Source organism: Saccoglossus kowalevskii, chromosome 6, assembly GCF_978046115.1.
Source record: "Saccoglossus kowalevskii chromosome 6, keSacKowa6.1, whole genome shotgun sequence".
In the NCBI taxonomy this organism is placed as follows: domain Eukaryota; kingdom Metazoa; phylum Hemichordata; class Enteropneusta; family Harrimaniidae; genus Saccoglossus; species Saccoglossus kowalevskii.
In genome coordinates this window covers 38,916,342-38,941,214 of record NC_140646.1, presented here as the reverse complement: position 1 = coordinate 38,941,214, position 24,873 = coordinate 38,916,342, and the positions used below count along the sequence as shown (strand labels likewise).

The following is a 24,873-nucleotide window of genomic DNA, read 5'->3' as shown; positions in this document are numbered from 1 at the left end:
CTAGTGTATGGGAGACACAGAAAGACAGTAGAGCAGCAGCATTCGAGTTTTTTACAAACATGAATTAACAACAAAGTGCTAACTGTATTTATTTTTAGCATTTTATAGAAATATGGCAACATATATGGGTACACTGGAACAGTGCATGTATGGTCATTGCTTCTTCAGTATGTTTTTGTCATACATAAAACTGAATTGAATCTCCAATTTATTTACCACATTTTTTTTATTTTCCATTTTTAGCATTTTCCCCAACTGTTACTTTATTATTGGTTGTAGTTGTCATAATCTTCCAGGTAAAGACTGACAAATTGTAATAGAATAACTACTCCAACCTTTGCAATGAAAACCAAATGTTGACAGACAGATGTGTTTGTCCTATACATGCCATGGAATTTTGAAGCATAGAGCATGTGACTTACCCAGCTCCAATGTCACCAGTATTGTGCATAAGTAAACGTCTACTACTTGAACTCTTGAGAACTACAGCACCATATGGAATAGAGTCTTGATCTAGATTGATATCAATTCCTTGACAGAGCCCAGACACTACAAACACTGGTTGGGAGAGGCTCTCACATTCCAAAATCACCTGAAAAGTAGACAAAATACATACCGGTATCAGGCAAGACTGAACATATTGCAGTAGAACACCCAGAATGATTACTGGCAGTGTCCATAATTAATAATCCAGTATATATGAATAATTAACATAGTGGTTACAAATAGTATAAGAACCAATTATGCAAATAAAGGTATTAATAGACACATAATTCGAACAAAAAACTTATTTGATCATAACGATTCACAGACAGTCATGCAAGAGTAATGACGTGCAAAAGTGTTACTAACCTCTTCAGTAAATTTAGGTATACGACATTTTGGACTAAATATGACCTCTAGATTATGCGTTCCTCCTCTTGGTTTGAGTGTTATCTTATCAGTATTAGACAAGGTCAGTACACTTGGTAGTTGCTGTAGAGATGAGCTCATTGGAGTAATGACAATTTTGAATGTAATTGGACATGGACTGTTGTTAATAAGAGGTACAACACGTTTCATTGTCTGACCAACTCGCAAAGCACCAAAGTTAACAGTTTTATCCCGTGGGTTGACCACCTCCACTCTCATCTCTGTACCTTCTCCGAAAACTTCAATATTTGTCCTGGACAGTCCATTAATCTCAAATGGAATGATTTCATGGTATTTGATGGACTCTCGAGGATAAAATGTAAATGGGATATCAATACTTTTATCGGCTTCTAGCACGGTGGCTTCAAACTGGACATCAAGGTAAGTTGTACTGGTATAATGACAATCCAAGCTGTGCAAAAAAAATAATTTACAATTAGAAATCAGAATCATTACCAATTTGATCATTTTCAAGTTATTGTGAATCAAAACTATTCTAGCAGAAATTGATACCCTCACCTGATATCTTTGTTGTCCCTGTTTGTGACTTTCAGCAATGCTTTATGTTCAGGCATACCAGCTCGGTAGATAAAACAGGGGCCAAAGTCATACTTGGTAAATGAGAAATGAAGCCCAGGGGCTACACCGTAACCAGTCACATTAATGTTATATATTGGACCGTTGGTAATCTAAGAACAAAATAGAATTACAGTCAAATTATTATGATTATAAAAAAAAGGTTTGTTTTTACAATGATTAAATATAATATGAAAACATTGTAAATTACCAAATAAAAAAAATAAGTAAGTATACACACCTTGAGGGAGAGTTCACATCCTCTGAGTGTAACTTTACCAGGTGGTTTAAATGACAATGTGCATTTCTTTCTATCATTATGAGACACACCACCCAAGCCTGGTGTAATACTCATCATCTTTTCTCTTCTACCAGATCTTTCATTTAGTGTCCATTCAAAATCAAAGTTAAACCGTCCAGAATTAACAATCCAAAGTTGACGAACTGCCTTTTCATTCATTTCCACCTGGAGAGAAAGAATAGCAAAATGGCTGAATGTTTTATATTCTTAGTATTTATAGTTCCCACCCAAAGTGTTGCTTCAAATGTATCTTGTGTAATTTACTATTGCTACAGAAAACATTGCAGTAAGTACTGTAAACCATTTAATTTTTCCAGCTAGAAATGTTCATGATTTGACAATTCAATGACATTCAGGAGTACAATATTTCAGAAAAGTCAATCGTTGTCGTAGGAACCCACCGCTACAAATTAGTTGATTTTTACTGATTCACGAAACTCCTGAAAATTTATTTCACAAAATTCAAACAGTCTTAGAGTAAATCAGGCTGTGACAGCAACCATGACTGACGGTTTAGAGTAAATCGGACTGTAACAGCAATCATGACTATTGCACACATAGAATACATACCTCAGCAAAGTTTATTTCATTAAGTCCCTTTGATGTGAGTTCCACTTTTTTCCCAAAGGAGTCTTCACAGAGCAATGCTGCATTCATTGAGTAACCTTCTGCCTTAACATTGAGATAAATCGGCAGTGTCTTTCTCTGTATGTTGATCTCAAGATTAAAGTTAACTTCCTTCTCCACCACTGGTGCAAAATAGATGTCAATAGGCAACCTGAATAAACAAGTAATTGCATAACATAGTCCCTGTTAGTTATCAAGTTTAAGTTTTGTTTATCATAATACAGTTTGTACATATGGATTCAAAACAAGATATGGATTCAGAATTGCACTTGTCAAAACAAAATGGCCGCCAGTCTTGAATGGGGATTTATAAAGTATGTATTTGTTTGAATTTGAATTCACCATTAACATGTGTTATGATCTATGCCCACTTAATCAGAGAATGAGAATGTATTTTAAGTGGACTTGAAATAAACATAATATTCAATCAAACTGCTTACCTAGAATTGGGTGGTACAATGGCTTTGAGTGGAGTTACATCCAAGTGCGATGCGAAGCCTTCAGAGTGACACGATGATTCAAGAATTTCATATTCAAAGGCAAGTGACTCGTTATTAATTAAACATACAGTCTCTCTAGCCCGATGACCTGCAAGGCAAAAAAAGTAGTTGAGTGAAATATCTCTGGAATGTTAATAACCAAAACAATTGTGTACAAACAAATACAAGTAGCAGAAAAGTTGAAAGTTGGTTTGTATGATTGCATATCACTACAGAAGGATTTTTAGGAAAATATAAATCAATTTGCTAAATTACCATGTGTAATAATAGCATGTTCATATTAGGTGTATAGGCACTAGATGCCAGCACTCACAGAAAATACAACATCTACAGCTGAGCCTATTCTACAGATAAAGTACAAATGCAAAGCTGTACCGGTAAGTGGGTCTATTAATTACCAGACACAGGAAACCACACCCAAGAATAACATGCTTACCTAGCAAAAGAGATTTAAAGTTGATATGTGATCTATCTGTAGAAATGGCAGGTTCTCTTGTATTACCAACAAGTAAGAAGGGTACAGAGATATTTTGTTCGGGTATGCTAAACCGCCAGAATGATTCCACAATACCAAGCTGATTTGGTATGTAAGCGAAGCTGACCTTAGAAAAAAAAAGATATAAAACAAATATTAACTCACATTAACCAAGAAAACAGTCGTGGAAGATTTTTAAATGATTAGAGTAATAGAAAACTTACTAGGTGTTTCTTTCCAGAGTTGATAAGTCCCCCTGGAGCACCACAGTGGAATACCGTGGGATTTTTTGCATCCTCTTCATCGTCACATGACCAGATAAATGAATAATTGGCCTGAGTGGGATTCACGATGAAAAATTGCCTGAAAGACAAGCCCCCTTGATGATTATAATCATAATAAAACACTTAGAAATGTTTGTTGTAGTGAATAACATGATGACTGCCTCATATAATTATACATCACAGACTGATATTCAACATATACTGATCCATACCTTGAATTTTTGACATTAATACCAACTGAACTAAACTCTATAACTCTAGTATTGGCATCTAAAGTGGATCCAGGGGGTGCACCTTTGGGTCCCGGTAATGCAGGATTGCGACGTGCTCCAGTTATGTAGTCAGAGTCTTCAAGTTCAAAGTGACAGTACGGCATTAAACTACGCCCACGTACCAAGATGACTGGACCTTGTTTCCCTTCCTCTAAGTTGTGTATTCTATAATTATGAGAATGTACATTGATAATGTGCAACTGACTTAGTGTAAAAAACATTAACAATAATATAATATGATGCTATGACATTAACTGGTCACTAATTTCGTAACAATGATAGGATCTGGCTTAATGGCAGTAATTTGACTAATAAAATATACTGGCACTGATAGTTCTGTAAGCTGACAATATTCTAATATTTCAGTGCCATGCTATTTTTGCATTCTTATGTTCAGGACAAACTTCTGCATCTAATAGTGTTTTAATGCAGTTGACATGAATACTATTTGAACAGCAAAAACAAATATTGTGGTTCTCAAGATTTCAGCTACCGTTTGCATCTAAAGTCTATTGGCACACGCAACTACATTCTTGCCTTAGTGTCCAGCAATACTAATCAGCATGTCACAATGCATTTTCCATACCAACCTGTTAAATATGGTAGGTAACTCACCTGCAAATCAACCTGCCTTCAAATTCATGTACATCAATGGGTGAAAACTTGACAGTAAAGTTTTGTTTCTTGCCAACAGCGACAGTGCCAACATCAGGTTCAATGCTAAATGGTATAATCTCAGGTATGTCAGTGACAGCACTGAAACTACGCGGAGTTGTTAAACGTAGATTGTCCTCATCAGCGAAGCTAACTGATTTCCTGCTATCTTCCAGGATTACTTGCCAGTTGTAGTCCAGCTGCACATTACCCTTGTTATTTAACTGAAATCTGTCAAAAATAATTAATATTTGTTACAAAGTATCAGGTTGCATTATTCTTAAAATTATGTAATTAATGTTCAAAAGCATCATGCGACTGTAGTTGGTTCCCATATTTTCAGGTACTCTTTCATACTAATTTTACTGAACCTTGAATGAATCTCTCTAAAAGCCAACAATAGCATATATCATGACAATAGTTAATACAACTACTTACTGGTAAACTCTTGTCTGAAACATAAGTGTGTCTTTAAAGTGTACAGAATCTGTCTTGCATTTATACTTTGAGTAATCGGCATTGGCACTGACAATCAGATCAATATCTCTAGCAGTATCCTCTACAGCAGTAAATTCTGGCTCTGGTTCTGTCTCCACAACCTTTCTCTTTGCAGGCCTAGGCGTCTGTACAGGCTCCATAGCTTTCTTTCTCATTTCTTCTTCCAATCGCTCCCTTTCCCTTTCTCTTTCTCTCTCTTTTTCTAGCTCTGCTTGTTTTTTGTGATCTCTTTTGCTCTCGCGTTCTTCCTTCTTGAGTTCTGAGTTTGACTTTGGTCTACTTGCAGCTTCTGCTGATACCTGTTGTCTAGCCGGTTGGGTGGGCACGTCTATCCATTTAACAACTCTCATACGGTCATCCCAATCATTTAACTGTTATTATAATCCAAAGGATGGAATCATTAGTCCCAAATATTAAAAGGTAGAATGCATGCATGGATTGAGAGTCCACATAATGACATGGATCCTGAAACACTACTTCTATCAAAGCTACAGGAAGGTGAGAGGAACTTACCTGGTTTGGTGGTAAATCAAAAGTGATCTTGGTAACTTTGCAAGATATAATGGCTTCCTCAATAGTCTTGGGTACATCAGTTTTAAAAGTAATAGTCATATCTTTAGCAGAAGCAGGATAAAGATGTCCAATCATTGGTGAGAATTTGCACTCAGGGTGTTCAGGCCACTGGAATCTCACAATGTCTGCTTTACTGTGGTTGGTCATAGTGAAAGATAAAGTTCTAGGTTCTCCTATGTGACAGTCACCAAAGTTGATTAAGTTGGAAGGAGCAGCTGAAAGGTGAAAATAGTAATATGAAAATGTTAGAAAGTAACAGAGCAAGAGTTGTATAAATAATACAACTGGAGGACCTGTAAGCAATGTCAATTTATGCAAACTTAGTAAAACATTGCTAACAAATTGTCACACAGATAAAATTATAAACTTCTTTACCTGATACTTCTTCTTGACTTAATAATGCTTCAATATTTTCATTATTAATACATCCATGAATATTATCTAGAGTAATATCATCTTCATAGCCTTCTCCAACTAACTGAATCATGGTGTCTTCATACTGGTTGTCTTGTACTGATATCTTAATTGTACCTTCACTTCGCTCAGTACCATTTGCAACAAAGGTCACATCAAATTTAGCTTCTTCTCCAACGTCAACAATCAAGGAAGCAGTGTGTGGACGCTTTTCTGAAAAATAGTCATCTTCTGGAAAATAAAATTACATGTCAAAATTGCCAACCTAAATCAAGATTCAATAAATATGTATCAAAGAAAGGGGATTAGGAAAATTACAACCTGTATCGAATCACACAGCCGTGAATTGCAGATCTTATTTATCCTGAGTATACATGACAAATTAATTTGTTTGTAAAAATGTGTATAAGTTATATTTCTACTTGTAAATACAGTACCTAACATAACTCAATGCCATATTCATGATTTATATGTATTCCATTGATATTATACGATTTAAAAATGGTTGGGTGAGAATCAACCAGCCAAATCACAAAAACATCATGATATTAGATAACATTGTGTGATCTTACCATCATCCTCATCCTCATCTATTATGGGATAAATCAACTGTGTATCTTTACAGTTCTTCAAAGTGAAAGCCCCATCCAGTGATTCCAAATCAATATCAACCTGATGTGTAAAACAAGTACATTCAATACTGTAGTTACTGTATACTTGGTTTCATTGGTAAATGTACCAGTAATAATTCAAAATAGCTTTACATTCATTCATACACAGATTAAAAACACTATTTACAGATGTTTACTTATTGTGCCTGCTCATTATTATAGTACCAACTAGATGACAACTTTCAGGTGACAATGATAGGATGGTTGTCTGCATGAAAAACAACTTGTTCAGGAATGTGTTTCTATTACAGGCGTACAAACAGTAACTAAAGTATGACATGTCCAACACTGTGTTATATTATAAATGGAATGCAACACTTACTTTACTTGGCAGAGTGCCTTCATTCTTCAGAATCAATGGTAGAATCTGATTACGTCCAATCAAGATCCTCTGGAAGAGCAACAAGTTGTTTCCTTTCTTATTCCGAATAGTTGGTTTCTTGATGACGATTCTAGGTAGATTGCCTTCACCTTGTACTTCAAATGCTAGGTTCCTTTGTTTGGCTAATGCACCGGACAATCCATCTATTGCAGCCTCAAAATAAGCTGTATATGTCTGTATGTAAAGAAAATTGGTCATAAATGTTCATTGGTACAATCATGAAGCTAGTAGTTCTATGGTACACAAAAAAAAATACAATTTTTGTAACTTTTTAAGACTCAGATGTTAGAAATAATTCAGGATAACTAAAAATGCTCCATGAAGTCACAGGATAATTTTATACCTATAAAACCAGCCTTCAATTTGAAGGCATAATATATCCACTATAGGGACCAATGATGGACAAAACCATTCACTAATTTTAAATAAAATCAAGTATTGTTCACAAAAATCATAAGTAGAGTAATGTTATAAAAGTATAAGTGACTGCAATCCTGAACTTGCTGATCAAATAGTCATCTTGTCTTTAGTTGTTTACTCATATTCTTACCTGCATAGAGGGTGGTGTAAACTTCACTGTGGCATAAGTATGACTGTGAGCTGGTATCGAAACACGGTTTGGTTCAATTTCAAAAATATCTTGCAGCTTAGAAGACGGTTTTGACGAGACTGGCTTGCAAGTAAACACCACATCACATGGGACCTGTTTAGAGTTTATAGAAAGTAATAATATGGATAAGATTTAAGTACACCCGTTTGATATAGACACACATACCAGTACGATACATATTCAACATTGGTGTTATTAATAATTTCTTATCATTTACCATATTATTATAAATAGAATTGATTTCAACTTTTACCTTGTTGTTATTGATAATCTTGAACCTGGCTTTTGCTTTCCTACCCACAATAACATTACCAAATACAAATTTGTTCTCATCTTCTCCAAAGACACCACCACTGTCTAACTCCAAGGTGTGGTTGTTGAGGAACACACTAAGATTCTTACAAACACGATGCTCTTCAAATATGGCACCAACATCATTGGTATCAATGCCTGGTACACAGGACTCAGATATGAGTTTGTAGGGGATGCCTTGTGGGTGATCTTTAGGGTCTCTGTCACTGATATCAATGCAGATATCCTATAAAGAAGAGAACATCATTATTAACATGAAGTTTTGTAATAGGTTTGCATTATTTTATTTTGAGCTTCACTTCTGAATTCACAAACACTTAAAACTCAAATGTAACTTTATGTAGAGCATAGAATGTGATATATGATAACATAAAACAATATTATTAAGAATACGAAGTAACTGGTACCTCTTCAAACTTGTTAACTGCCTCTGGACCACAGTCCACTGTTATAATCTGCTGTGCACCTGGCATTACCAATCCAAATGCAGGGTATACTGTGAATGGTCCCAGCATAAGACGTGTCTGGTTAGCACCACCACCGCCGCCACCCATTTCTTGCCTGATGCAAAACAAATAAGTTATCAATCCGAAGGCATACACCTTGTAGTACATTAAAGCTGACAATGCCAAGGTTTAATCACAAACAATGTAAAGATATACAAATTTATAAGTCTATACTTATTGTGCTTGATTCAGTTACCCAAATCCCAACTCATCTGCAGCATAGTATTTGTTATATTTCAGAATATCGTGTAATACATTAAGGTTTAATTCAGTTAAAATTCAATTTACAACAGAAAAATGTATACTAGAAGAAATTACTTTTTAAATAGTGTGTTATGATTAATGAAGACATGACATCAATGAAGACATATACGATGAATAATATACACTGAGAAAAAATATGACACTAAAGTTTGTACACATTAATGCATGCATCCCAATTTTTCAATGCTTTTTGAGAGTATGAAATGATGGATGAAACATTTACACCTAGAACTAGGTATACCTTTTAGTTAGTACAACGATTACCTAGACAGAATGAAGAATATATTAACAGTGACTAATAAAGAAATGTACAAAATATGATTTGGATGAATCGCAACCATTTCACATATCAACTGTTTGGAGGGGGTCTCCAGGCATCATATGAATGTCGTTTTTTGTTCATAAATAATTTTCCATTATACACTCAGGGCTTATAATATATGCATGTTTTTAAACTTGCAGATATTTTTTAGTCCAGAGTAGAATAGCATATATTGGCACTGAATGGCTACTGAGTCAAACATATGTAGACTGTATAGAGAAGAGAGAGAAACAGAATACAATAGAAAAGATATTAGTGTGATGAGAGATTCTAGAGAGAAAATCAAAGCAATATTTAATTAATGAATTGATTATTGAGTTGGCATGATTGACAGTGTGGCACCCCTACCTTATTGACTCTGCACGCCTTGGTCTGGCGATAGAGCGTCCAGAGCTGGACCCATCCCTTGACCGACTGCGCCTACCAGGGACTTGCCTATAGAAATTACACATTTATCAAGTTAAAAAATCCACACACACAGCAAACAAAAAGATAAATTAGTTTAAAGCTTTGACCATAATGATACTGCCATGCATTATTCCTGCAACAAAACTTTGCCAACATTTAAACATATACATGTACTGTAAAATACTTTATTTAAGCTGGAATTGATTTTCGCTGAAAAGGCTTTTTGGGTGTTTTGTATGGAATTTATTTTTACTAATTTCTGACGAGTTGAATGTGAGACAGAAGAAAAAAAGTATATTCGCTTGATTTTATTTTCACTGAAGCAACCCTTCAGCGAAAATAGCGAAAATTTATTCCAAGTGAAAATAAAGTATTGTACAGTATGCAAAATAACACTATCTTTAACGAACACTTTACTATCTCAATTTTTACAAAAAATGAATAAGTTACTTTTAGCACAATTACACTTAGCAATACCAGCCCCAGTTAATGATGATATTAAGTATTGGGGCAGGTGGTCATACGTGCTATGTAATCCTGAGATTTAACATGCAGACAACATGGGTGTAATTGTTACGGTTAGTAATAGCATCCAGTTTATACACTATGCAGGTAAAGCAAGTTGAAAGCAACACTATACCTGTAACAAAGTTAGAAGCCATAGATATATGACATGCATTACAGCAACATTTAATACAATTAGAATGCAAAGCAATGATTCAGAAAATGTTATCTATAAATGTTATCCTGGATTGTAAATTTAAATGTAAAGAAAACATGTTCATAACCATGTCTTTAAAAGTAAATTTTCAAGAAATAAAGTTATTGGGGTCCACAACTAGATTTCTATATTTCAGCCAACATGAAGCACAGCAGGTAGTAAAGATATACACTCAAATTTAGGAAGCCATGAATCAAACAAACATAGCTGAGTAAAGTATACAGCAATATAGCTAATGACAAATTTGTTGAATACTTACATTCTACCCTTTTGTTGTTGAGTCTGTATTGGTACATCTTTGATCATCTTAGAAATGGTGTACTTGAAGTCAAACTCTCCCTTGTTTTCAATGGTAAATGTTCTAGTTCTACGTTGATTCAGCAACATAGACCCAAAGTTAATATCGTTAACTGGTGAGATAGTGTATTTACTAAACACTGCGCGTACACTTAGTTTGACAGGAATGCTAGCAATAGTCTCTCCACCATCAGTGATGTTTGGTTCTATTACCTGTCAATCAATCAATATATGGTTTACAAACATGAAACAAAGTCCTTCTCACTGATAGAAAAGCACAGTGCAAAGAAAAAGAAAAATATGTGTTGCATGACACACATACCTGACACTTGAGAACTGGCTGATCCCTTATAGTGATCTCTTCTCTAGATCGGAATATCACTTGTACCTGAGTTGGTCTGTCACTGTTTATCAGTGTACCTTTTTGAGGTAATACTGAAAAGAGTGGCGACACATCTTTCATGTCCTCTGTTTGATCAAATTGAAATCTACAATACAACACATAGAAGTGTACACTGTTATATATTAGCTGTAAAGGGTAAGACATACAGTGATTTCTGAATGAGCTGAAACCATCTTATAAATCACAGTTTTATAAAAACAACAAATTTCATTCAGACACTCATCTATTAAAATATTGAATTCAAAAATATTATTTTTTAACCAGTATTCACCTAGCATACAAGGTTCAGCACTACTGGCTAGCTTTACAGGATGATGTAAAAACATCACACTGAAATATTCAAATTAATATCATGATACTTACGCATACTGAATTTCATATTTGCCCTTGTTCTTGATAGAACATGTTTGCTTGGTTTCATCCATAACACGGATAATACCAAAGTCTAGCCCGCCATCGGCTCCTCTTGGGAAACTCATGTCTAAAGCAACATCATATGCCTCAGCCTGTACTTGAACATTCTCAGAATGGAGTAGACCCACAATGTTATCCACATCAGATACCTGAAGAAATAGCAGTAAATTAAGTGTACAAAATTTGAAGCACAACAAATTATATTAATGAAAGTAAACATGTAATGTGTGCATGACACACACCATAGTATATACCATAATATATACACAAACAAAGTTGCAAAAACATGTATTTACATTATCAAGATAGAGAGATACTAACCTCAAGTCGAATAATCTTCTTGAGATTAATTGGCTTCATTGCCCTGAAATGAGCTTGTAAGGGATACTCTGATTTGGGTTCAATGATTCCTTGCTCCTGTGGCATGGAGAAGTCATCACCTAAATTTTCCAGACCATTGACCTTCCAGGCAACGGGAAGCAAGGTACTATTGCGAAGATAGATAGTTTTGGTGTCCTTCCTGATGATGAGCAGAGAATATAACAATATCAATATTGAATCATTCTGAATAAACACACACATTGGTACACAATGCTAAAACACTTATATCTTCTGTCAGTATAAATTGAAGGCTTGAGAAATCACATAAATCAGGTTACCTATGCAAAAGTACTCTTTCAAAATGTAGAGTCTTTTTATCCAGTTCTAGTTCAGGTCTGACACCATAGCAAGATACTTTGAATAGGACAGGCTCTGGATTCTCCCGAATACAGCATACTATCTGGTCTTCAAAGAATCCTTTATTCTTAGGGTAAGCCCATACAGTAAGTTCCTAATAACACAAACATGTAGAATTTTTAAAACATTTCACATAATGATTAAAATGAATGAAAAATGAATTTGTGTTCACAAAATCCAAATTTGGCATCTAGTGTTCTGTGTCTGTGTGAAACCAAAACAATTTGTATATAAGTAGTATTGATCAGTATATAGTGTCAACTGAAATTAAAAGGATGGTGATAAACTAACCTGTGATTGACCAGGTTTCAGTAACATATTAGGTGGATCTAACAACCATGTTTCAGCTTGGCTATCATTCTGGAAACAAAAACTTATGTCTGCTTCTAGTGGAGATGTATTCAACACAGTCATGGTCTCAAGGTTTTCTGGGTATTTCCCTTCCTTGTATCGTTCTCTAGACTTGCCATTTAGGAGAGGCCCAAACTCTAATGTCTCATTGTTCAGGATGAATTTCTTGTGGACAATCTCATCTGTTTTTCTGCTTTTCTTCCGATGCGGGAATACAATTCTACAAAAGAAATTAATGAATAGATGGTACCTCAACATTTTCAAGTACAAATCTCAAACACTTAATTAAATATACTTCATAGTAATAGATAGCATAGTAAGCACTATTTCACAAACCTTGGTTCCCTACTGATATTGGGAAATGCACATATACCACGACAATATAGCTGATAACGTCTCCGGGTTCCAACTATTTCAAAGTTCAATGTCTGGTCAAACTGACCTAGTTCCTCAGATTGGAAACGTATTCGTAATATCACTTCAGAATTGGCTTGCAACATCCATCGGAAAATAGACAACCTGTAAGTAGTAGTATCAGTCAATAAAGTTTCAGTTGAAGAAAAAATTATGACAGAATGCCATAGCCTCACCCTGACACTTGTAGAGTCTGTTTCAATCACTTTTCAATCGCTAATTGTTTTTAATGCGTTGGTCTACATAGAAACTTTTATTTGTTGCTCAATTTCAAACAAAGATTAAGCTTAGCAGAGTGCAGTATATTTATGTAATAATAGTTATTACTGTCATTATATTCACCTTGGATTCTTGGGTTCCTGTAAGGCTGCTGTTTCACCAGCAGTACTACTTTGTCCATCTGCATCTGACATTGGTGTTGTAGTGCCTGGTGGTGGCGAGGTAACAGTTAGAGATCCCTTACGACTTCTGCCTTTACCAGCTGATTTACGACGTCCTGATTGGCTTTCAGCACCAGCTCTTAATTTGTCCTTGCCTTTGCCTTTACCAGTAGGAGTAGGATGATCATCCTGTGTACATATTAACATAGACAAAAAGCAGTGAACACATAATACATTCTCAGAGAAGACTTCATTCAACTATCATGATGGCCATGTATCTTAATATCAATATTATTATGACTGACTGCAGAATGACTGCACCAACATTTGTAGTAATACCAATGTTATTAACAGCCAGTGAAACATAACATGTTAAAGGATGACTTGATCACCTTATCTCTTCCTTTATCAGGTGTGGCTGCTTCTGGTTCTGGTTCCACCTCTTTAGGTTTTTCTTCCTGCCCAATATTCCTAATTATAGATTTGAAGTAGGCAAAAAGTGAACAAACGACAATTATAACAATGCTCTCCAGCATTTATATAACTAACTTGAAAAAATAAAAATATCTTTGGAAAAGCAATATAATTATTAAAGAGATTGAATTTGTGAAAAGAGAATAGTTTCAATGTTCAGCATACATTGTAGGAAAAACATTACTTACGGGTCATCTGGAGATGAAGCAACAAATAGATAATGGGCAGAAACTTCTCCACCAGGAGGTGGTTTACGTTTAACCGGATATGGAACAACAGAGAAATTGGCAGGTGGTGGAACAGGAGGACCACTTGGACCAAGACCTAAACCATCCAAAACCTAAAAAACAAGGTATGAATGAATTTAATAGCTGATTACATAGTCTGCATATTAGGTATATTAAATGCTGGAAATGCATTCTACATAATCTAAAGTCAAACTAGCAACTACTATACAGTTCTAGCTGTACCTACCTCTACTGCAGAAGGCAATCTGTTAGTATCTAATATTTGCTGTCCTAAAGTCATCTCCAGCTCTGCAACATCCATGATAATATTTGCAATACCAACTTCATTCTTTGGTTCTTCCTGTTTCTTCTCTTCATTGTCAGTGCCTTCTGGTGCCTCAGTGCCATCCTGGCTTTCTGCAGCAGCTGCAGCTGCTGCCTGCTATTACAATATAATAATTACCATAAGGTACATAATAATAATAATAACTTTATTGCCTCTGAAATAAAATCTGATTCGCTACTAATAAATATGCGAGTAGTTAACTATATTATTTTCCAGTTGAATTTCTTTCTATAACATCTCTTACAAACCAATATAAAGTGTTCCTCATCTTCAATTCAATTTTTAACTAATTGTTGGCAATCAGTCTTTTACTAGAATTGTTGGTTTTGAGTGTCAACCTTTTCTATTCCAAATTATGGTTGCCAACTCTAAATTTTGTATAATCTAATTCATTCAAATATATCAGTGAGGTATCTTGTGTTATTGTATATTATTGGGTAATTTTTGTTCTAGTTAAGCCTATTGTGTTTATTTATTTTGATTATATAAGAGTTCCCTTATGTGCAACCAGTATTTTACTGACTCTACTTTTGCACTAAGATAAATATTGAATATTGATCTGCTATTCACATGCAACATTGGTTACAAAATTAATATATTAATTATTTCATATAAAAAACAAATGCATGTTATCCATAAAATGAGTACAATATTTATAATAATAACTTCTACATTCTTAGATGGAGCTCCATTAGCTGAACAGGCAACACAAAACTGATATGAAGTAATTTAAGTAGAGCTGTGCTTTTTACCTTTTCCTTCTCAGCTCTTTCTTTTTCAATTCTTTCTCGTTCCATTCTCTCTCGCTCCAGTCTTTCACGTTCCTTCTCCTTATCCCTTCCTTTCAATTTCTTACCAGAGGGTGGATGTACTGGGATCTGTTGCTCATCAACGTCTGATGCATCAGCGGTAGGATCAGGTACAGTGATTCCCTGATTTCTATCCCATCGGTTTAGTAATTTCTCAATGTCTTTATAGCAATGCTCGAAGGCGCGGAATCTATTGGTCAGCATGATTTCAGCCTCTTTGGCTGGATCTCTCTCAGGTTCTCCATCCCCAATGGCTTCTTTTGAGGCAACTTCCGTTGAAATTGGACGACCTTTTTCATCTTTTTTACTTTTTCTTCTCCTACAAATTGTAAAATCAAATCCATGAGTATCCAAATAATGGCAAAATAATTGACAGATTATTAAAAACAAATACCGGTAATTGCCACCAGTAATGATGCTCCAAGTAAACAATGATAAGAGAAAAGGGAAAAAAATGACAGAAGTCATTTATGGGAAGCAGAATTAGCTAAAATAAAGCTAGTCGGGTCTGCCAAATAAAGACTGCAAAAAACTAAATAATATAGGCTAGATATTCGATAATTATATAAAAGTAAATATGAATAATGACAAATTCAGAACAAAAAATAGTTGTGGCAATAAATATAAACATTGGGTAATATACATAGCAGTACGTTTTTGATGTTATTTTCGACTTGTAATTGTTTTTAGTCATGAGGGCAAGTTATTCAGCATTTATTCCTCAATCTTATGAGACAAAATATGGGAAACATGGAAGAAGATAAAATATCAACTGATTGATAGTAAAAAATACTTACTTTGTTAATTCATCTACAAATGACTCACTACCAGCTGTACCATGTGATTCAGGTCTATCAGTGACAGCAGATTGGGCTGCTTTTAAACCATGGTCTGAAGCCTCCCTATCTCTGTCTCTGTCTTTATCCTTATCGCGTTCTTTATCTTTATGCTTATCTCCTTGCTTCACCACATCTTTGCTTCCTGTACCGCCAACTTTTGCGTCTTTACTTTTAGCCCCAGGAGGTCCACCCTTCCCTTCTTTCTCTTTTTCTTTCTCTCTGCCTTTATGACCTTTCTTGTGCTTTGCTCTGTTATTAACAAAATGACTTGTTATTAAATGCAGTCCATTATTTAGTGTACAATTAGGCTAACATGACAGCGAACAACAGATATTGCCTGCAAGGGCTTCAGTGGCAGCCTATTATTTTACCTATATGATAACTACATATAATACTGTCAGTGTAAAACTTACTTTTCTTCTTCCTGTCTTCTTTCTTCTTCTAGCTGCCTTAACTCTCTTTCTCTTCTTTCTCTTTCAAGACGTTCCTCTTGTTCCCTGGAGAACAAGACAAAGTGAACGTAGTCAAAGGCAAAATAAAACAACATAGTATTAATTAAATTGATATCATCTATAAATGCATGCAAAGCACAATTTAACATGATTTGCTGGTTACCTTTTTAATCGTTCTTTCTTAGATTTCAATCTCTTCATGTCCACATCTGCTTTCTGCTCATCACTTAGGGAATCATATTCATCTTCACTCATCTCTTCTAAAGCTCTCTTTTCTTCTTCCTCTTCTAGCTTTGCTTGGCGCTCTGAAAGTGAACATTTATACATGTAATTATATCTTAATAGGAACAAGATATTGAGAATGACATAAGTTCTCTCCCAGAATTCATTGCATATATGTGCAGTAACAGCTGCTGCTCAGTGATGTGAATTTTACAAAGTTGGGAAAACAAAGTAAACAACATGTCCTGGAAAAACTCACCTCTTTCTTCACGAGCTTTCTTTTCTCTGGCTTGAAGGACTGATTGTTCCAGTTTCAAAGTGATAAAAAACAGGTGTTTTCTGTTGTTGAACGCTTTCAGTAGGACATGAGTTGCAGTTAATAAAGACTGGCTAAACATAGTCTCCAAACCATCAAAGACAACACCACGGTGGCAATCATTGAGCTGCAAACAAAATCAGTATATTCATTTAGAGCATTTCAATATCTGGTCTATTACACATGATCAACTATTACCAGGCTATTTGTCATTGCACATGTGTGTTCTCTCTGATGTCTTTGTTTTTAAATGCCGGCCTTCAATAAGCATATCGCAAGCAAATAAGGTAGAGAAATTCCATTCTACTTTTGTCTGTCAGGCAATTGGCTAAGCTACGGTATTATCCAAGAATAATTCACAACAGACTAAGAACATTATCACATATCTTTGGCTTTAACTATATTGTGTAACTACTGCATCAAAGTTACCATTCCCAGAGGAGGCGTCAAGAATAAGTCAAACTGAGCATTGCATGCTTTCTACACAGCTTCTATGCTAAAATATGGGCAACTAATATTATTGTTATTACGTATTGAATTGTGTTGACCACTGTTGTGTAAAAGTTTACCATTTATTATTATTGAAAAAGATTTTGAGACAAAAATATAATATTTTCTATTCAGTATAGAAACATTCCAGTCTAACTCCACATTTTTTTTTCTAAAGAAGAGTCACCAATACAATTGTAAAACAAGCAGCCTATCGGCTGAGATAGCTCCGCTGTTAGCAATGCACATTTCATAGTATCAAAGCAATCGGAAGTCGAAAATATCACTTTTTACCAAAAATGACAAAAATATTCACCAAAATTAGAGAACTGAAGATATCATCACAAAATGAACAAATCTGAGAAAGGTCTACATGTAGTATCTATATATGTAATATCAAAGCAATTGGACTATTGGTTTTTAACAAGAAGTCGAAAATATCACTTTTTACCAAAAATTACAAAAATATTTACCAAAATTAGAGAATTGAAAATATCATCACAAAATGAACAAATCTGAGAAAGGTCCACATGTAGTACCTATATATGTAATATCAAAGCAATCGAACTTGCGGTTTTTAACAAGAAGTCGAAAATATCACTTTTTACCAAAAATGACAAAAATATTCACCAAAATTAGAGAATTGAAGATATCAACACGAAATGAACAAACCTAAGAGAGGTCTACCCAAGGTACATATACACCAAGTATCAAAGCATTCAAGCTTGTAGTTTTCAAGAAGAAGTCGAAAAAGTAAAACATTGACACGGACGACGACGGACAATCACTCATATGATAAGCTCCGCTCGACGAAGTCGACAGCGGAGCTAAAAATAAATCTTAAATACACTGTATGTTAAATATGCAAAATTACCTGGAGGCGTTCGGCTAGAATTTCCACAAGCAGATCTTCAGGCAATATACAGCTCATGAGGCCCTCCTCACCAGCTACACTAGCACTTACACTCAGTCTACGAGCAATGGGTGCAGCTGGAGGAGGGCTTCCACTGAGCTGTGTAGTATTGTCTGTGTCCGCTTTCTTCTCTTTTTTATCCTTCTTCTCTGGTTTACTATCCTCTCCATCAGCTTTGCTTCCAATGGTACTGTGTGCTGGTTTATGGCCTGAAATAGTGCTCGTTTTGCGGTTGCTGATCACAGAGTGTGCCCCAGAGTGTCCACCCACCCCAGCAACACTTATAGAGCCTGAGCAAGGTGCAAAACAAACAGGTGCAGAGAAGCCAAATCAGTGGTGTGATGGGCAGCGCGGAGTGAGAAGCAGCATTGTGAGGAATAGTTCTGGTGAGGCATGGGTTATTATTATTCAAGCATTTCAACATGCACTGTTAGTTATTAATCACCACCAGTGTGCCCTCTAAGATGATATGACGTGCCACTGACACACAACTAGTTGTGCTAATTCACTGGCACATCATTGATGCAACATAAAGTTGTACATGATTGATATAGTGATCTTAGATACTACATGTATAGTTATGTAACGTGTAATTTGATGAAATAAAATTCACATTTTATAAACAAAACAAGTTTAAAAACAAATTCAGGGGCCATTATACAGTCAAGACTGACCTCCTCAGCAGTCAACAAACTTAATTTTGGGGGTTTCCATTTTGGCTTAGGATTCCTATAAAATCAGTCCTGTTAGAGGGCACACTGATCACCACACCATTACCATGCAGTCATGTTAAGTATTAGATGGTTTCAAGTTAATATCACGCAATAATTATTAGAAAAACAAGTGCCACAAATATTTGCATCTGTTATACCAATCTTGTTAGATATCTTACATAGGTTAAATGGAGTTCAGTTAATACACACAAATTGTTACTCGTCTTACAATTTAAGAAAGCTTTCCCTTTCTCTTCCACACCTTGAGATTAAACTGAATGCATGCAATCACACCAGCCATGTCATTTAACAGCCCAGATATTAATGTGCTACCCATGGAAACAGTTGGGAACACCAATGTATGTTGTAGTTCGAATAGTTGCTGGTCTATGACATCACAGTGATTTCATGAGCATTCGCTCTGATACATGGTGAGAGGAATGTTAATGACCTCATCAAGTGATCAATAGACAAGCAGCTATTCAATGACATAAATGCAGTGAATGTACAAAAAGATGCAATCAAGCTCAACAAAAACATGCAAGCAAGAACGCAAGCAAGACAAGCACAGAGCAAAGCATCAAAGATATAGCCACCTTGCGCTAAGCGAGAGTGCCTTGATACAGCCAGCTGAGATTCCGCTCGGAAAGACACAACTTAAATAGACAGTGATTAACATATTTAAAATTCATCATTAAATATGAAACATAGCCATAGAAAAATAATCAAGTATTTGTAGTCCCAATAAGAAACAGAATGCAATAACAACAATCTTTATATTTCACTATTAACAGGCACACAAAAGAAAGACATCATTGGTGCAAAGTACACACCAATCAAACATGTACTACAGTATTACAAGTTATACAATCAAGTAGAACAAAACAAAGAAATCGTAATAAGAAAGCCAATAATCTGCATTAATAGTTAAAGCTCATAAAAATTAAAAATAGCTGAAATGCTTGAAGAATACATGTATGTATTTCCTTCCTTTATTACAATGTACATGTACACATGTAGCTAGATCCCATAAAATGACTACACATACCTGAACCACCTCCTTGAGCAGCATGAGCTGCAACAGCTTCTACACTGAGACCACCGGCACCAGCTGCTTTTGCTTCAGCATCACTTCCTTCTCCTTCTTTTAACAGCTGTGCCTTGGCAGCCTGAGAGCAGAGTTCTCTTGCACGGAGACCAGCGGATGATGCACCGTTTGAAATAGCTTCCAATACGACACCATCGACAGTCAATAAAGCTGTGTTATAATACTTAGCCAAAGCTATAGCAGTTGTGGTTTTTCCAGACATTGGTGCACCTTGCACACATATGGCTATGCCTCGTCTATTGCGAGCAGCACTACCCTCTGGTGTCAAATCAATACCAAGATGACGGGCTATAGCAGCAGATACAGGGGTTATTTCTAATTCTCCAACACCTACGTTGCTTGCAGAATCTTTCTTGTCTATTATAACAAAAGATATAACAAATGTTAATAATGACTACAATTATATACTATAATGATAATTTATAATTTTGAAATTTTACAAATTTTTCAACATCCTACCTTTCCCATCTTCCTCATCATCCTTTGTTTCCGTTGGTTTCTCAGTTTCTGACATTTCAACATCTTTGTGACTTCGCTCTGATTTGTCAGCACTTGCCTTTTCACTTCTCCTGTCTTTCTCACTATCATGAATACTACTAGGAGGACGGGGAGATGGTCCAGTTGTGACAATGGCTGCAGCTTGATCTTCAGACTGGGCCACACCATCTTCTGCACCCTCTTCATCTAAAAGAAGATGCAATTCAAAGATATTGTAATTAGACAGATACCAATTCATAATTAGCTATATGCTCTATCTGCAGTATCAATGGTAAAACAATACTGTGAAATACTTTATTTTCGCTGGAGTTAATTTTTCGCTGAAAAGGTTTTTTGGGCGTTTTGTATGGAATTTATTTTCACTGATTTTTGATGAGTTTAATGTGAAATATAGGAAAAAAAGTATATTCGTTGGATTTTATTTTTACAGAATCATTCCTTCAGCGAAAATAATGAAAATAAATTCCAAGCGAAAATAAAGTACTCTACAGTATGTGACTAATTTTGCATTCAGTTTATGAGTATTGAAATTTTTACTAATTGCATGCAACAAATGAACGTTTTGATAATTTTGAACTAAATGGATATAATTTCCCATTAGCTACAGTGTTTTTTTCAAATTTTTGAAATAATTTAGAATTTATATGGATATATTTAGTGAAAGGTAACAAATTTAACATTCAAAGGGTTAATCATGCTACTTGTTATTTAGGAGAATAAGTTAAGGTGATGTGTTTGTGTGAGTAGTTTAGATACATACTCTCTGCAGTCTGTTGAGCAGCTATTGCTGCTGCTGCAGCTTCATTTCTTTCTTTTTCTTCTTCCTCCTGTTTCTTTTGCTGCTCTGCATAAAAATCAACGAGTTCTGATGGTAGCTTGTGACCAGCAGGCCGTGGTGGCAAAAGAATTGTATTATTGTCATCATAACCTTTCATCATACGTAATATCTGAAATCAATTATTATCTCATTATCAGAATACTAGTTTAATTGAACATGTGGTTCATTTCACCCCCTTCTCCCATATTTGAGTCAACTCATAAAATAAGGAAAATGTTTATTACTGTATAGCCTGGACTATTTATTTGTTATCACTACATACATTAAAAACTCAACCACAGCATGTTTCAATTTTGGTCTTACAACTGTTTATGACCATTGTTTACTGAGAACAAGTAGCCAAACAGAAAACTAAAACTGAAAACTGAACAATGCAAACTACAGTATCACATTTTGAAACACTATGTTATAACAGTAATTTTGTATCCACTTTCCTCAAACGTTAATAACACAGGTATATCCAAACCACACACTGACATAAGGACAGGGTTATTTAGTTTCATACCGATGTAATACTTTCCAAAATCATCATTAAAATAATTTACAAAACATCATAAGTGACACCAAAAATACCTTTTCTTCTTCCAAATATTGTGTATCAAATTCCAGTGAGTAGAATTCTACAGGATGTTCAGAGGGATTTTTAACAGTGACTTCTACTTCATCACCCTGGCTGTGTGGTAGTATAGGACCAAATTCTAGAAGTGAAGTGGAAAACTCCAGTTTGGGTTCTTGACCCTGACCATTTACCATCAACAATATACGCTGACTGCTTTGAGCCAGTCTGATGGCCAATCTCTCACAATACAGTTTCTGTAAGGTAAGGTTAATATTAATTAGGTAGAGTTGTCTCTGAGAACAATGTATGGCACAAGCTACAGTGAATCATAAAAGGGGTTTCTGACATATGTAAGCAAAAGTTGCCATCATGCCAAGCCAGTTTTCAACTTATTCATGATTGAAATGCAACATCTGGTTTTAACTAAACAATTAGAATTAGGATTAACTGTTACATGTATATTTAAGTAGCTGAATATGCACTATTGACAAGATTAATTGGCACAGTGATCAAAGCACTACCGGTAGTATTACTCAGATGCTGAACTTGGAGATTCTGATTTGTAAACATGTGACTCACCTCTTCAGTTGGCATAAATTTGACTTGTACATTTACTCTCTGTCCTGGTAAAAGAAAACCATCTGGAGGCATCATTTCAAAGTTACGTGGTTTAGGTTTTTCAGGTTTCATCTTTTTTCTCACATGCAAAGGTATATGCTTATCAATCTAGAAATCAACAAAAAAGAGCATTGAAATATCAATGAATGAATTTTCACAAATAAGGTCACAATTGTAGAAGCCTTCAAGACAGCGCTATAACATATATTCTTTAAAAAAAGTTTCATATGCATATTTCCATTATATGACCTCCAGATTTTTAAATTTAGGTCTGACAGAAGACAATAAACTAGCAGTATTCCTATAGAGGTCTTTCACCCACATAATTTCAAACATCGTTGCTCAGATATAGCAGCCTTGTGGAGGCCGCACTCAAGATTCTTCATATGTATTATGTGTGGAACATCTCATGCTGGAGGCCTTATAACTAACATGAAAGATCTCTATAGACATTTATCAGAAAATATGCGAAAAATACTACAGTATAGAAGCACTAAAAAGAAATTGTATCAAGAAGCAATTATTATCATCCTATAAAGCATAAACTACAATGTAGATAATATTACACTCTTCTGTACAAACTATCATTTACAGTGTTGTCACCAGATGCAACCGGAAATCAAGACCTGGTTTTCTACAATAATTGTTCAGGTGTCATTGATGTACCTAATCTCAAATCACTATAAGCATCACAGATACACAACTGATGGACAGTTATAAGGCTGCACTTGTCAAAATTATCTAACTATTCTTTTATTATGGAAAGATTCAAAATTCTCTGGTTGATAACACCTAGTGCAAACACTGTAATTAATGATATTCAATATTTACTGCACACAGATGGCATGCTGACTATGATGCACATAGGGAAACAAAATAAAGCAAAATGTTTCATGTATTTGGATCACACACATGTATGTGGGGTTGCAACTGACTATCTTTCTTCAGTGTCTTTGCTTCTCCAGTCATTATCTTTCCAAATCTACATCAAGGGGCACATGTAGATTGAAGATCTACTATGTTAGTTTATATTTTAAAGGCATGCAGCTACTTTTGGAATACTTTATCATTATACAATGATAATATTTTAAAATTACCAAAAGAAGACATGTTTGTGCATATTATGGAAATAAAAGACAGTTTCATTGCCAACAGTCTAGAAAAGTAGATCAACATAATTTTACATTTTATTTTTTACATCTGTATTTCGTATTATTGTGTTTTTTGTGTATGATTATTGACCATAGTTAATGTTTTTCCAATTCATTAATTTGAGTCAAATAAAATAAACTATACTATACTATACTATACTATGAAGTGTCATATACCTATTGCAATAGTTATAGTATTTGCAAAACATTCAGTTCAAAAATTTCTTGCTTTTCAGTACTGCTTTTATGTTACTTTTAAGACAAAGACGCATTGGTGAGAAGTACAGTAATTCTGTAACATCACATTCTTTGAGACTAGACTGCCATGCAGATATATGCTGAGAGGTTAATTATTAGAGTTTACATATAGCACGGATGAGACGTAAGCTACATATTGCGTAACTACTGGCAAGTGGTGAGTTCATTGCATGCTTAAAAATCAAATATAATTACATGTGATTGTACCTTCCTTGCAGCCACCTCTGCCTTTTGTTAGCATTTAAAAGAAAAAAGTTGTGATTAGACAAACACAACACAAGTTATATTAAAAACAATAATATACATGTACATATATATACCATGCCAAGCAATGTGATGTGTTTGTAAGGTTTTAGTAAGTAATGAACCTGACTGAAGACGGGGTATATACTACAGGGTGTATATACTAGTATACTACACGCAGTGTTCAAAATGAAGCAGTGATGTGTAAAATTGCCTTACCTTTCTTTTCTCTTTATCCGTTGGTTTTGAGGACCACTCACAGCGTACATGTTTATGGTTATGTAACTGTACAGTAATCACCTTACACTGTCCACACAGCACAGTTGCGAAGTCCAAAGTATCGGTTGAGATTTCCATATCAGGCATGGTTACATTAGCTTTCAATCTAATAAACACACATGGTCCATTCACAATCTGTCAAAAATAAACAGTCACAACATTCAGTTTCTCAACATTGATTATGGCAATGACATTGCAATTATGACAGACAGTATTTACAATATTTTATCTTTAGAATTTAT

General features: G+C 35.0%; 1 protein-coding gene across 2 annotated transcripts in view; it reads right to left on the bottom strand.

Annotated features, from left to right (window-relative positions):
- The window catches only part of LOC100375784 (axonemal central pair apparatus protein HYDIN-like), a 50,672-nt gene that overhangs the window by 9,357 nt on the left and 16,442 nt on the right, over positions 1-24,873 (bottom strand). The window contains exons 30-72 of one of the 2 annotated variants that reach the window (XM_085500516.1): positions 24,572-24,766; positions 24,305-24,337; positions 22,662-22,808; positions 22,097-22,336; positions 21,446-21,632; positions 20,647-20,871; positions 20,128-20,544; positions 18,328-18,656; positions 16,908-17,091; positions 16,590-16,731; positions 16,388-16,471; positions 15,933-16,223; positions 15,079-15,454; positions 14,228-14,422; positions 13,942-14,093; positions 13,672-13,750; positions 13,242-13,468; positions 12,822-13,004; positions 12,426-12,705; positions 12,056-12,228; positions 11,718-11,916; positions 11,346-11,545; positions 10,902-11,067; positions 10,542-10,792; positions 9,502-9,588; positions 8,469-8,622; positions 8,003-8,287; positions 7,690-7,842; positions 7,080-7,313; positions 6,659-6,758; positions 6,048-6,317; positions 5,613-5,887; positions 5,040-5,470; positions 4,563-4,832; positions 3,888-4,112; positions 3,616-3,754; positions 3,353-3,518; positions 2,857-3,004; positions 2,360-2,567; positions 1,730-1,954; positions 1,432-1,601; positions 853-1,324; positions 423-592 (exon numbers count right to left, since the gene is read on the bottom strand). In XM_085500516.1, the coding sequence (XP_085356642.1) occupies positions 423-592; positions 853-1,324; positions 1,432-1,601; positions 1,730-1,954; positions 2,360-2,567; positions 2,857-3,004; positions 3,353-3,518; positions 3,616-3,754; positions 3,888-4,112; positions 4,563-4,832; positions 5,040-5,470; positions 5,613-5,887; positions 6,048-6,317; positions 6,659-6,758; positions 7,080-7,313; positions 7,690-7,842; positions 8,003-8,287; positions 8,469-8,622; positions 9,502-9,588; positions 10,542-10,792; positions 10,902-11,067; positions 11,346-11,545; positions 11,718-11,916; positions 12,056-12,228; positions 12,426-12,705; positions 12,822-13,004; positions 13,242-13,468; positions 13,672-13,750; positions 13,942-14,093; positions 14,228-14,422; positions 15,079-15,454; positions 15,933-16,223; positions 16,388-16,471; positions 16,590-16,731; positions 16,908-17,091; positions 18,328-18,656; positions 20,128-20,544; positions 20,647-20,871; positions 21,446-21,632; positions 22,097-22,336; positions 22,662-22,808; positions 24,305-24,337; positions 24,572-24,766 (9,137 nt within the window). The remainder of the gene's footprint in view (positions 1-422; positions 593-852; positions 1,325-1,431; positions 1,602-1,729; positions 1,955-2,359; positions 2,568-2,856; positions 3,005-3,352; positions 3,519-3,615; positions 3,755-3,887; positions 4,113-4,562; positions 4,833-5,039; positions 5,471-5,612; positions 5,888-6,047; positions 6,318-6,658; positions 6,759-7,079; positions 7,314-7,689; positions 7,843-8,002; positions 8,288-8,468; positions 8,623-9,501; positions 9,589-10,541; positions 10,793-10,901; positions 11,068-11,345; positions 11,546-11,717; positions 11,917-12,055; positions 12,229-12,425; positions 12,706-12,821; positions 13,005-13,241; positions 13,469-13,671; positions 13,751-13,941; positions 14,094-14,227; positions 14,423-15,078; positions 15,455-15,932; positions 16,224-16,387; positions 16,472-16,589; positions 16,732-16,907; positions 17,092-18,327; positions 18,657-20,127; positions 20,545-20,646; positions 20,872-21,445; positions 21,633-22,096; positions 22,337-22,661; positions 22,809-24,304; positions 24,338-24,571; positions 24,767-24,873) is intronic. The other variant, XM_078013794.2, reaches the window with a different exon arrangement.